We start from the raw sequence: 13,595 nt of genomic DNA on the forward strand, positions 1-13,595 counted from the left end.
GCTGACAGAAAAGGTATAAGTTGTGCACGAAATAGTGCTTTGCACCAAAAATAACCCCACTTAATTTGAGGCCATAAAACAGATAAATATACACACAAAATGCTTATTTGTAGGCTTTCACCAATCAGTGAGTTTAAAGAAAACAATAACTGATCATCGATCCGATCAGGACCAATATATTAAAACAACTTGGTTATTTACTGTACAGAACCACCCATGCTATTCGCAGGGGATTGAGACTGGCCCGGCCAATGAAAAGCCCAAATTCGCATTGAACTGGTGCCCATTGAAATGCATTCAGGATGAAAAAAAAAAAAAGAAAATTAATTAATTAAACTCTACAAATTTGACCAAAAACGCTGATAAGCATTCAATACATGAAAATGGGACGAGTGGGGACAAAATTATTAAAAATATTAGAAAAAAACAATTTAAGAAATCTTGGATTACTAATGATGGCAGCACAGAACATTGCTGGAGTAAATGAGATTGTGTTTGCTGCAATGTCTTATTTTCTGGATCCGATCAATGACATCATTGAACGATTGGCACATTATGACACAAATCACTAATTTGTCTTAAAATGCGAAATATCTACTGATTCAATCCAGCCAATAAAATCCGTGGAAAGTCTACTAATTTGTGGTAAGAAAATATCATGGTATGGTAAAATGATGGTAACAATATATTCTGTGGCCACAAAACAGGTATAACATGCCCAGGAAATGCTATTGTATGAAAAAAATGCTACATAGCGTTAATAAGATACTCATTTGTGGCCACGAAATACGAAACAAAATACTAAATTGTGGCCACAATATCCTAATTCATGGCCACCAAATAGGTATAATGGCACACAAAATACTATTTTGTGGATGCTATACAATATTCATGACATGTCTGAGACTCCCTTTAAATGGAAAAAGAAAAAGACTGACGTACGGGGCATCAAGCAGAGACAGAAAGCAACATTTCAGACAAGAAACAATTGTGTGCAATGCCGTTTTTGGCCTTTGGGGGGCACTGTGGCACAGTCAGTGGTCAGTTTGCGGGCAAAATGGACAACAAAGCATTTTCTTTGCTTTTCATTGATTTCATTTTGTACATTACAAGCTGCTGTTTGTGCTTTTCTGTTTATTACCAGCATACTTTTGACACTTTCAGTCCAGCTTTGGACTAACAGCACTAAAGTGTTCCTCATATATTAATACTGAATGAGGTGCCACTGTGTAACACAGCATACTCCCTCCTATTAAGTCGCTTTCACGCTGCCCCTAAAAGCTTTCGTCCCCATGTAGCTTGTCTGTAAAAACAGCACAGATGTTGGTAGGGGAAGTAGGAGCCCTCTGTGCTGTGTATATGGCAGAGGGGACCAATTGGAAAAGACAATTCTCCTGCTTCGGAGGTAGTATCCAAGTTGTAAGAGAGGCGGGATGCTGCCTGTGTGTAAAGGTATTTCGAAATAGAGGGACAGCAGTGTGAAGTTTAACATTTGACACTCACTTTTGCTGTAAAAATAAATGCATTTGTGATTTTTTTCCCTGTGTTGCTAACCTTTTCAGAGGTCGCAAACAAATGCCGCATTTTTGCCAATCTCTGCGTGAAAGGGATGTTTTCCCTCACCTCGTTGCTTTCTCCTGTGCTGGTGTTGTCTCCGCGCGAGCCGCTGGCGTCCCGAGCTCGGGGCGGCTTCCAGGTCCTCTCGTGGCTGCTGCGGTTGTAGTAGAAGAGGCGGCCGTGTGGGTCCTTGTACGACTCCCAGTCGCCCAGCACCTGGTGGGGGGCGCCGGCCGGGAGAGGAGGGGCCGCCGACTGCGTGATCTTCAGCTCCTGCAGGTTGCTATACACGGGCGAGTCCGGCCGGCCGCGGCCCAACGATGACACAGTCTGAAGACGCAAGAGAAGACGTTTTAATGTACCGCCGAAAACATGAACTGTGCACTTAAACAGAGGAAAATAAAAATCTGTTCTCTGATAAAATAACTAGAAAAAACTGTACTTAAATGATTCCATTAAAATGTATTGCATACAGCAAGTTGAATAAAAATTGTGCCAAAACATGGGTAAAAGGAGAAAAGATGTTTTTAAAAACAAAATCAAATGTTTTAAAATGTTAAAATGAAGGCTCCAAGCCATCATGTTTTATATTAATTTCAGAGGAAATTAAAAAAACTAAAGAACGTTTGTCTTTCTCCACTGCTTTAACCCATTAAGGCCGGGAGCGCATAACCGCGTTTCTACCACTAGAGCCGGGAGCGCTGTTGCGTCTTTCTACCTTTCAAACCGGGGGAGCGGATACGTCACCGTCCTTTTTTAATCCAATTCTCCGTCTCTTAGCCAACTTAATGCATCAGAATATAGACGTGACAGTGACGCGAGACCGCGTGGATGTCGTGGAAATTTTTCGAGCCATATGTAGGCTAACGCAGTGCTATATAGACGGCGTGCACGACCACTGGAACCAGTCGAACGTGATATGATATGGTTTGTAGACAATGATGATATTGACGTCTTTGTAACAGAATAGAGGATGGTAATTACCACTCGATTTTTTAAAAATTAAAATAGTGCTTGCACTGACACGTTATCTTTACATCTTCGATTGAAACAGTAAATAATAATAAATTCTGCCTGTGTGAAAGCCACATGTCTAAGATCTTTAATTCTTTTGGAATTACCGGTATGTTTCTGTCTGCTACAGGGGCAGAGATATTAATCATTTTGTAAGTGTTGAATTTCTGGGAGAACTTCGGGTTTTCAAGGGTAATTCCAAAGGTTTTGGGGAGCTGTTGAGAAAGGCGCTTTAATGGGTTAAAGAAGGTGAAAGTTGCAGTCTTTTAAGGAAAAACAAAAATTACAATAAAACATGAAAAAAAAAAAAATATATATATATATATATTATTACTTCTTTTTTAAGAAAAAAAAAAAGCTGAGGCGCAGAGCTAAACACCTTCGATGAAGTTAAACGCAAAGAAAGTATATTTTTTTCCCAGTAGAAAACAAAACATATTCTAACAATTCTCTCCCATTAAAATTGTTCAAAAAGAAGCTGCGGTTCAGAGCTAATCATCAAATACGTGTGCAGAGTGTAACAAAATAAAGCCGACTGATTCTTTTTGTGAAATATCATCAGAATAAATGCCCACAAGCTCGCCATTAGTCAAGTTACATTAATGGCTAACTTGAGCAGCCTGAGAAACCTCCCTCCGACCCCCCATAATGTATGACAGTATATGTGGACATGGAAAGAGTTTCGAGGTCATGGCGACAGAAAGGAGGCAACGGCGTGTGCGTTGCGTGAGGTGACGAGAAAAGAACAGAGGAAGGAAGTCAGCAAGAAGCCACGTCAGGTAGAAATGAGGAAGCGAAACTGCAAGACGGGTTGCGCATCGGCTACGAAGTTGAAAATATATTCTTATGCAACAGAACCTCCAAAGTGCCCCAATGTGGAGTTTTAGTACAATTGGCAAAACCTAAATCATCAAGTATCAGCGTAGAAAACAGATAAAATTGCATAACTTTCTGTTTGCACAAGCAAGTGAAAAATAAATATGTCGGTCTCTGTATTTTTTCTGGTGTGGTTGCGGAGGTGTTCGGCTCCACGACTAACAAGTCCATTTGAAAAGGTTGCCGAGTCTTAAACAGTCAATGACAAGAGAGCGCAAGCCTCCAGCTTGTCATTTGTCCCACCGGCAGCACAGTGGGCAGGCGACTTGTCAGCATCGTTTCACGCCGGCGCTACCGAGGGCACGAGTCATCAACAGCGACGGCGTCCCGCGGCCTTTTTGTAATGCGCAATGATTTCAAATGGTTTACCTCTTCGTGCATGGAGATTGCACGCCGACTACTCCTCATTCGTATGACCGCCATCGAGCTTCACTTGACTCCACTGCTACGAGCGAGCATGTGATTTCATGCAGGGGCGCGCATCAAAGGGGAAGTCCGCCCCATCAATCTACCGTTGGAGACAACGGGGACGACAGAATCCCGTTTTGACCGCCACCGCTAGACCGCATCCTGCTCTTGAGGTTGCAAGGAAACTCCCCCAAAGCACACGCATGAGGGTTTCCATTGAATTCACATCTTCTTTGCCCTTTTCACGCTGCTCTGCTGCAAGAGCCCATAGAGATTTTTTGACCTTTTACAAAATAATAGCACTCACTTTGAAAGAAGTGCTGCCAGTTTGGGCTCTTGATCTGAACCAGTCCTAGCACCAGATCAGTGTGAAACTTTTTTGGGGCAAAAATCTAACAACTTAATAATTCTAATAATAATAATTTTATCTGTGTGTCAGTGTGAAAGGGGTATAAATTGGGTCTTGGGTGGTAGGGAGAAAAAAAATCGCAATCTCAGAACAGATATTAATTTTGGCTCCATCTCAATGCAAAGGGGGTACAAATAGGATACTTTTCCGGTGGAAAAAAAAAAATCCAAGAATCAGTACTAATTTGGGCTCTAGCACCAATAAGTGGGTGCCTCTGCAGTGAAAAATTAATGATCAAAGAACCGTCACTGAATTTGGCTCTTATTCCCAAGGATTACTGGCACCAGTTCAGCGTGCTGTAAAAGGAGTCAAAGTGAGAAAGAAAGTGTTATGTAATTTACGGCCTCATTAAATGTCCATGGCGACACTGTGACCTCCATGATGGCGTTAATCGCGTTTGTATGTTAGGCAGCAGCTGTTACTGGCAAACATCTGTCGCAAGCAGTTGATCAATATGGAGAGGTCAGGAAGTGTGGACGAGGCGTGGCGGGATGCTCAACATGTTCACCTGACCTCAGGACTCGCTATGACAAAGCGGCACCTTATGGGAAAGTCACTGGAGGACAATTTAGTGCCCATCTGTCGAGGAGACCAGGATAACAGCTGGAAGCAACTGTACAAAATCTCCAGGGCGAATTTGTCTTTAAAGGAACTCTGAAAATGGCCAAAATGACCCAAAGATGGCTACTTCTAAACAATATAGATTTCATGTGTTTTTTCACGTTTACGTGTTATTGAGGATTTTTAGTGTTTGCTCATGGGAGAAAAGCCCCAAAGCCCCCCCCATTGTCAGTATGTATGTATCTGTATTTATGGTATATATCGTTTTTTTTCAATTACCCAGTTATTTATCACCCTGAGGAACTTATTTTCGCATTTAACAGCCAAGTCCTGGTTTCTGTTTTCACGACGATAAAATGAGTTGAAGTTCCACTCACCATCAATAAAGTGTCCAGTCACCCCCAAATAACCGTGGTTGCGAATTGAGGTCCAGTGATCTGCGGTTATAGCAAATTTGTCCGAATCCCCCACCAAAACATCAAGCTTGCTTTTCTTTTCACCGTCATACAACTTGCTGATTTTAGTCATCACTGCAGTCCTACACAGTGGTTTGTATGACGGGACATTGGACGCTGTTTAACACCTCAATGAATCCCTTGTCTTCAACCATGTTGATCGACCTGCAGTTCATCGCTATTCACTTGGCAAGAACATTCGTCAGCCTGTCGGCCGCAAACTTGCTCATGCACGGGCTGTTCTCAAGTTTAGTTTGGCGAAGAGCTTTGCAGTGGATCGCTACATTAGCGTATTTGTTGCTATCATTAGGTGTGGCTTTAGTCACGGCTGGTTTCTTTGCATTTATGTGGTAGGCTTGAACTGCTTCTTTGGTAAGCAAAGTCCTTCTTACAAAGAAGGCATATCACTCTGCCTTTATCAATAGTGCCGTCAGGGCGTTTTTTTTTCTTTAATTTACCATTCATCGGACCAACAGCTCTCACATGCGTCTTGTCTTCTCTCTGCTCCCGAGCTTGCCCTCCCACCTACAATAGGGGCCTATCAGGTTATGCTAAACACAATGACAGCCAATCAGTGTCCACTTCAGGGTGTGACATTGATCATTGTTTTTTTTACACCCCCAACAACTCAAGCACAAGCCACATGCATCAAAATGGATCTCATCATCATACAGAAACAGTAAAGTTAGAGATGAGAAATTTTATTATGCAAATTTTATTTAAAAAATTAATGCTTTAACTCTGACTGTAATTAATTGATCGCAATTAATGCACAAATTTGACATATATATATATATACACATATATTAGGGCTGTCAAAGTATTGAAGCATTGAAGCATTAACTATGGAGATTAATTTAAGTTTCATAGCGCACTAAAAAAAATTAACTCAGTTAATTCTGTTTTATTTACTTCCTGTACCCGCTGACCTCTGCTAACTGTGCAGACCCCCCCGTCCCAAACCAAAATGGCAGAACTTATTGGTGATCTACTCAAGATAGACATGTCGACCAAATTCAGCACTCCATGGGGAAACTGCTTAAGGGGCTGGATTTTCCCCAAATTCCTTAACTGAATTATTACTACATACTACACTGTAGCTTGAATCTCCTTGAAGTTGACTGAAGGGTCCTCTCAGAGGCAGGGTGGCAACAAAGTCTGTCAAGTCAAGCTGAGGTTGGGTTGTGATTCTGCATTTTTTGCCCCATTTCCTCTCTGGTTTGTTTATGACACACAAAAACCTGCTGGGCTGCATACCATAGCAGAGTGTCGAGCAAACACAACATGCACACGCATACTTTTGACTTGGTGGCCGCATGCTTACACTCGTATAAACACGCCAGGCAACACTTGAAAAGCACACACTATCAGGGTTGAGTCAGGTACCCAAACAGAATGGGGATTCCAAGTCAACTGACGAATTTGATGGATTCTCCGGTATTGTCAAATGGCGAACGGTGCCGACGCAGAGTGCTGCGCGACATGTTGGCGACAGGTCTGCAACGCATGCCGCGCACATGTCACAAATTGTTGCTGTGAATACGACGCCGTGCGCATTCTCTCTCGTGATTGGTCCGTTATGTCACATGTTGCGAGGACGTAAACTTTTCCCCGGCTTGGTTCTTTGAGGACAATTTATTTGTCGCCACGGAGGAGAGGATCCACCACGCAGCTTGTTGCTGTTGCTAAGCAAACTAGTTTGGCAGCGGCGTGGGTGTTATGTCACGTATGTGTGTGCCTAAAGAAGCCTACAACGCACCTTCGCTGCCACCTCCCAGATCGTTTTAGCAACGTAAAGGACTTAAATGCATCGTCTGGTCATCAGTCATTGTTGTTGCTGTCTTTTTGATCGTTTCTCTGCAGTAAAAAACGCTGACCGCAATTGGCCATAAAAGGCAGTGGAAATTCCACCCTACAGTGTCCTCATCAGTATCAGCCATAGCGGACGCCCCCCGACTTGGAGTGAAACTGCAACACACATTTTCAAAACAACGCGTGTGGGTTGCGCGGAGTATAAAGGCAAACTGCGCGCGGCATTGCCGCAGTAACGTGCTCACGGACATCGTCCGCGGGAGTATAAAGTTGCCTTGAGGAGTTAAATGTGACCCATTCATTTTCCGGCCGTGAGTGTCGGATGTTAAACTTCACCCATTCCTGGGCCTGCCATCGTGGAATCCTGATCACACACATCCGCAGTTCTGCTGCAAATACTACCCAAATTTGGTAGCATTAGTGCTGTAACCCCTTTCATACTGCCCATCAAAGCCAACTTTTTCTCAAGTAGCTTCCCCGTGTGAAAGATCACCACACAGAATAGAGTGTTGAAGTCACTACGAAGGTTTCCACATCAGCGCATGTGTGGCCCCTTTCACAGCGCCTGTGAAAGGCAGCATTTTCCTGGCTTGCTCTCCTGTGTGCAATGGTACTGGGTTTCCGAAATGCTGGCGTGCGCGGACGGGTAGTTGACGTAAACCTGCAAATCTGGCAGCTTCTGAGGTAGTATTAAGAGGGAATGGAGGCAGGAACGCATTTGCGTAACCCCTTTCACATTGCTCTTAAAAGCTGTTTTTCCCAACTTGATGTCACGTGTGAAAGGTATTGATGCAAAATAGAAGCCGGAAGTCTGTCTGCAACTTTTCTGGCTTCTGAGGTGGTATTAGTGGTGGGACAGTGTCTGTATAGCTCCTTTCACGCTGCACATCAAAGCCAACTTTTTCCAGGGTCGCTGTACTATGTGAAAGGTAACCAACACGGAACTGCGGTTAAAGTCAACCCACCAGTTTTCCGGTTTCTTAGGTAGTATCAAAGGTAGGACTGAGGCTATAGTCAAGTGAACACCCATTTGAGTGTTATATTTCAAACTCTGCATTGTGGCATCACCTCACACAGTCGTCATTCCACCTCTGATACAACCTCTCAAGCTAGCAAATTTGTGGCTCTCCTTCAACACTTTGTTCTGTTTCAGTACCTTTTCACTCTTGAGGGCGCAGTGTGAAAAGTGGAAAGCTGGGAAAGGGGTGATGAAATCCATTCAAAATATGTACGAGTCATGTCTGAGCTGAGTGTATGCACGGACAGGCTTAGTAGTGTGCTAATGTTTAACAATGTCATTGTGTGTGTGATTATGGTAGGGTGTAAGGGGTTAGCATTTGGACAGGTGCGGGCACATAATGCAACGTGATTGACTTAGCGGCTTGCACATGCCACTCTGGTTTCTCCTAGACAAAGGATTTGCTATAGCAAGTTATATAAATTAACAACCTGGACATGCAAATTGTAATAGTCATGCTTGTCCACATGATGCCCATTGGCTGGCCTTTTAGTGTGCAACCAATCATAAACGACAAGCGAGTCAACCAAGACTTTCATTCAAATTTTGATCTCTGTTATGCTTTTACTCGATGGTTGCAAAATGACTTGCTCAAGGGTACATAACAAAAAGCAGCATTTTTATTAACAATTGCTAATTCCATGGCAATGACACCAGAGAACGATTATACACGCATCAGATGGTCATGTTTTCTTTTCGTCTTGGCAAATTTAATGAGGTGTAGCAGAGAGCAGCATATCAAGCACTATCTTGTCTAGTGAATGTTATTCCCATGACAACAACATCAAAGTACGTCCATCCACAGGTCTACCAGTCCAATCAATGTCTTTTTCTTCCATCCTGAGTTTAATGTGACACACTGTATATCATGCACCGTCTTGACTGAAAGAGTCTTGTCTCAATGAATGACATCAAAAGTACGACCACACGTCAACCAGTTTATTGTCTTTCTTTTACTCACTCACAATTTCAGTGAGGCCTCGCTCGACTGTTTTTTAGTTGACTAACTGAACACTCTTGGAAGTAACAAGGACTGAATAAAAGCTCCTGATTAACACACTTAACAAAACAAACAACAAAATGTCCTGCATTCAGTATGAATATTCATGCATGCACTTTCGCTGCCTGGCACGGAGCAAAGGTAATTAGAAAAAAAATAAACACACACAACACCTGCTTTGCATACGAAACCATCTTAGCAGAATGAAAAGTTGAATTCAGGCACAAAGTTAACGAGGAGCTTTGGAGTGAGAAAATATGTGGCAGCTTACTGCAGATTAGCGCAGGGAGGCGTTCATAGTCATCATTGCCGACGACAATGACGAGGTGATTAGGACGGCTCGTGGTGTAATTACACTTGACAGTGTGCACAAATGTGCGCAAGGTCAACCGCGCTGCTCAGCGGCTGTGGGCGATTTAGGAAAATGCTTCCAAATCAAAACGAAATGATATTTCATACGCAAGTGAGAAAGCTGTATCGGGGACATCGACCTCAATTGATTTGGAGTCAAAATAGGTTAGCCTGTCCAGCCATCAAAATTTACTATTGCAGACTACATTTGTTAACAATTGAGTCAAGACAGTGCATGTTATGTTGTGTGTACATTCATTTTGGATGGAGATTTTGTTAAGTGTGATGTTGAAGGGCCCCTACTAGGTATGTTAAACGATTTCACGGCAAACCAATACAGTCATTGCATGGTCAAGAGGTGCATGGTATGCTACTTATCACTGAACTGGTCATCATGGGGACAGTGCATCTTGCTGCTGTCACCAGCTACGTTTACATGCACACATTTATTTGGATTAAAAAGCCTGATCGGAATAAAAATACTTCATGTACATACCCCGTTCGGAATATTATGATCCAATCAAGTCCATTCCGATCAAGATTTTAATTCCGAACGAGAGGGGTGGTTTATGTCGATTGATAATCCGATCGGCGCGCATGAAAATACTTATTCCGAAATTTCCGAGTAAACCGTCTTTCTGCGCATGTCTGTGACATCAGTATACCTGTACACGTTATTCCCGGAGGCTAGCAGAAGCAGAGCGAGTGAAAGACATGGCGGCTCCACTATGAAGTGTTAACTTGACGTAATAGCGCAAACGTGAAAATTATGCGAAATAACGCTAACATTTAAAGTAGAAATGGACGGAGCAATGTTTTGTTGACACGGAATCGCTACGGCTTCTTCTAGAACTACTAATTCCGGTATATTTGGTCAATGTGCGCATGTCAAAACAATTTGTTCCGAACTGAAGTATGATTCATGAACAAGCAAGTCCTAAATGGATCAATAGTTGTAGTGTCGATGAAAACAGTGCACCCGATTATAATTTTAATCCGAACTCTGATCGTATTAAAGACATTTTTTCCATGTAAACGTAGCCATTGACCTCACCGAAATGTGATTTTAGTCATAACAGTACATGGCATGCTGTTTCTCACTGAAATCGGGAAGACGTAAAAGTCATCGGATAAGTCGAAATTTACATAGTCATACTTTGATACTTTGTCATGAAAATAAACTGTTGAGTCAAGATTAAGCATGATATTCTGCTTGCTGCTATGCCTGACTGAATCCAGGAATGCGCAAATATAAACAGGAATTTATGCTTATAAATGTGCAAATAAAGGGGAAAACTCTCAAACCAAACACTTCCTGCCTCAACCTTTGCGGATGTATCGGAAACGTCTTTTCCTGCGTAAACCTTGAAAGACGTAACAACCGGTTTGACTCGTTTTAGGTGACCACATTCTCACAACTCGGCAATTTTTTGTCATACAAGACCTCATTCATGTTGTCATACGTATTTGTAACGTTATTTCTTTGATATTGTACCATAAGCGTAATAAGTCATGAAATACAGGTAAACTCAAAAAAAGAAATACATTGTATAAATACACAAATAACCATTGTCTGCACATTATTTAAAATCCTTATAAATTCCTTGAATATCCCAACACGTGGCGTGGGAAAAAAAGCTTTTTCCTAATGGGAATCTCATCATTTCATTCATCGAACATGAACTGGTCTTTCTGGTCTTGAAGGCTTCGGCAACCGCAAAACCTGCCGGGATCAAACCAGTCCAACGAGACCAAAGACCAACCAGTCCCATGTTCACAACCGCGGTGAAACATGGTGCTAAAAATGAGGACCAACGTGGTGGTTAAAAGTATACAGTTAGTCATCAAGGAAGAAGAATTTACCCATCTAATCTGGAATGAAACAATACAAATAGGCTTGTAACCACACAGGAAAAGAAGGTATAATTAGTGCTGTGCTATGCTACGCTAAGATTGATATTTTACAGAATGTGCTCAATAAACAGCATTCCAGAAGAGTTTCCTGTCAAGTTTCCATGTTTTGGAAATATTTAAAAATGGAAGTACGATTGAGAAATGAATATCAAAATTGAGAAATTGATGTAACTATGATTGAGAAATTTACCTAAGAATTACGGAGAAAATACATTTTACGTTATTTTACTCTTTTTTAATGTACCACAACAAAACTGTGAATATACAGAATGGGATAAACATATACAAATTATGGAAAATGCAAGTTAAAAGAAATTAACAAATTAATAATATTTGTTGAAAAATAAATCCATTTAAAAATTCAATATACATTTTATATATTATGTTTAAATATGATATAGATTATATTTATTATATTGTATTTTGTAATATAAAGTATTTCATTATCCATTATTGTTTGATATTGTATCTAAATTTAATGGAATTACAATTAAAAATACACAGAAAAAATAATTTAATTTCATTATCATAAAGTTAAAATCAATAAGTGAATATTGCCTAAATTATGGAAAACGTAAGTAATAATTAAACATTTACCAAATTGAGACTATTAAATTTAAACTGAGAACAATGAAATTAATTAGACAATGACTGTAATATATATATATATATATATATATATATATATATATATATATATATATATATATATATATATATATATATATATATATATATCTTTACATATAAAAATCAAAATCACAAGAAGTATTAATAAAATTAAAACATGGATTTTTTTTTGCATAATCCAAATCCCAATCCAAAATTATGATATGATGTTTTACTATTTTTTACCTTTGAATATAAACAGTGGATTGGTTCTATTTACAGTGGCATGACAGCTAAGAATTTTACATCAGTGAGAACCTGCCAACAAAGACAATTAAGAACTCCCCAGTGCAGGTAGATATTGATCATTAATAAGTAGTGAGAATTTTTTTGAAAAGGTGTATGAGCATTACTATACTGTCAGAGTTAATGATTAAGCGGCGTGAATGCTTTTGGCGGGGTGCAAAGTTCAAAGAAAAACTCGTCTTTCTTGAAGAAGGTGACAAATGACACTGCACACTGTTTTATGTGCGGGAGTACATATGGGCGGGGCAAAAGTGAACCAATTTAGTGGCAAGAAAGGCTACATAAATCATTTGAGCATCCTTTAAAAAAATCATTCACTGTACAAGCAACGTTTGAAGTCACATTAGAGTTCTATGTTATTAGTGCAGTCAGGCGCTTCAAAGCGGTGTGTAGCCACAGCTGCCCAATATGTCAACATTTGGGATTACTGCAGTATCTAATGATGCTAGATGATGACAGGAAATAGTAGTTGTGCTCTTCCACAAAAACATGATTTCAATGAACTGACACTAAACTGTCACTGTTTGCTCACGCTAATTACAAAGCAGAAACCAGTCAAAATAACAAGAAACAAACACGTGGGGGACGGGGGACGTCTTTTCCATTGCTACATTGATGTCCATGTATTTAGTCTACGTTCCGAAAGTCCTGCTGTGTCCTAGAGGCGGAGCTCGGCTCAGAAGCCAGCTGTCCAAACAAATGTTATTATAGAGCCACCTGGCCAGCTCTTATGTAATGGAGCGTGGCTAGCGCTTTAGCTGGCATCCCTTTGAGTATCCCAGGCCACAGAGTCAGTCCCTTGCATTCTTAGGGTAGTTAGAGAATTTAAAGGGCTGTTGGAGGGAATGCAGAAAGATGATGGCTGACCATGCTCATAACTTCTGCTCTTGCTCATAAATCAAGATTCACTGGCGGGAAGTGGCAGAGACTATTTCAAAGGTCTGCGGACAAAAAAACTCAAATTCCTTTTTGAATTGTGGTTGTCATTTGCTTTTTCTAGAAGAGAAGGGGATTCAAATGGGAAATTGGATTTTGGGTGAAAAACAGCTGAGATTTTATTTGACGGCAGTCAGTTTCCCCCACTGAAATGACTGGAAAAGACATCAATCTGTTCTAACGTCCCTAAAATAACAACAAAGATATTCAAATGTATTTTTCAAAAAGATAAATAAAATCAAATAATTTTTGTACTTAATAAAAACTTGCAGTGATTACCTAACTAAATAGAACATAAAGAAACATTCAATTGGTATTGTTCTGCTCCTTCTAGGGTGCGTTCTTTGGCCAGCAATATAATACACACTT

The 13,595-nt window shown here is 40.7% G+C and overlaps 1 protein-coding gene across 3 annotated transcripts in view; it reads right to left on the reverse strand.

Moving 5' to 3' along the window:
- LOC147140928 (rho GTPase-activating protein 12-like) overlaps positions 1–13,595 on the reverse strand; it is a 38,398-nt gene that overhangs the window by 13,494 nt on the left and 11,309 nt on the right. For all 3 annotated transcript variants that reach the window (XM_086042978.1, XM_086042977.1, XM_086042979.1), the window contains exon 3: positions 1,624–1,887. In XM_086042978.1, coding sequence (XP_085899104.1) covers positions 1,624–1,887 — 264 coding nt within the window. The remainder of the gene's footprint in view (positions 1–1,623; positions 1,888–13,595) is intronic.

Source organism: Filicampus tigris, chromosome 10 (genome assembly GCF_054856515.1).
Source record: "Filicampus tigris isolate MCC_2025a chromosome 10, RoL_Ftig_1.0, whole genome shotgun sequence".
In the NCBI taxonomy this organism is placed as follows: Eukaryota; Metazoa; Chordata; class Actinopteri; order Syngnathiformes; family Syngnathidae; genus Filicampus; species Filicampus tigris.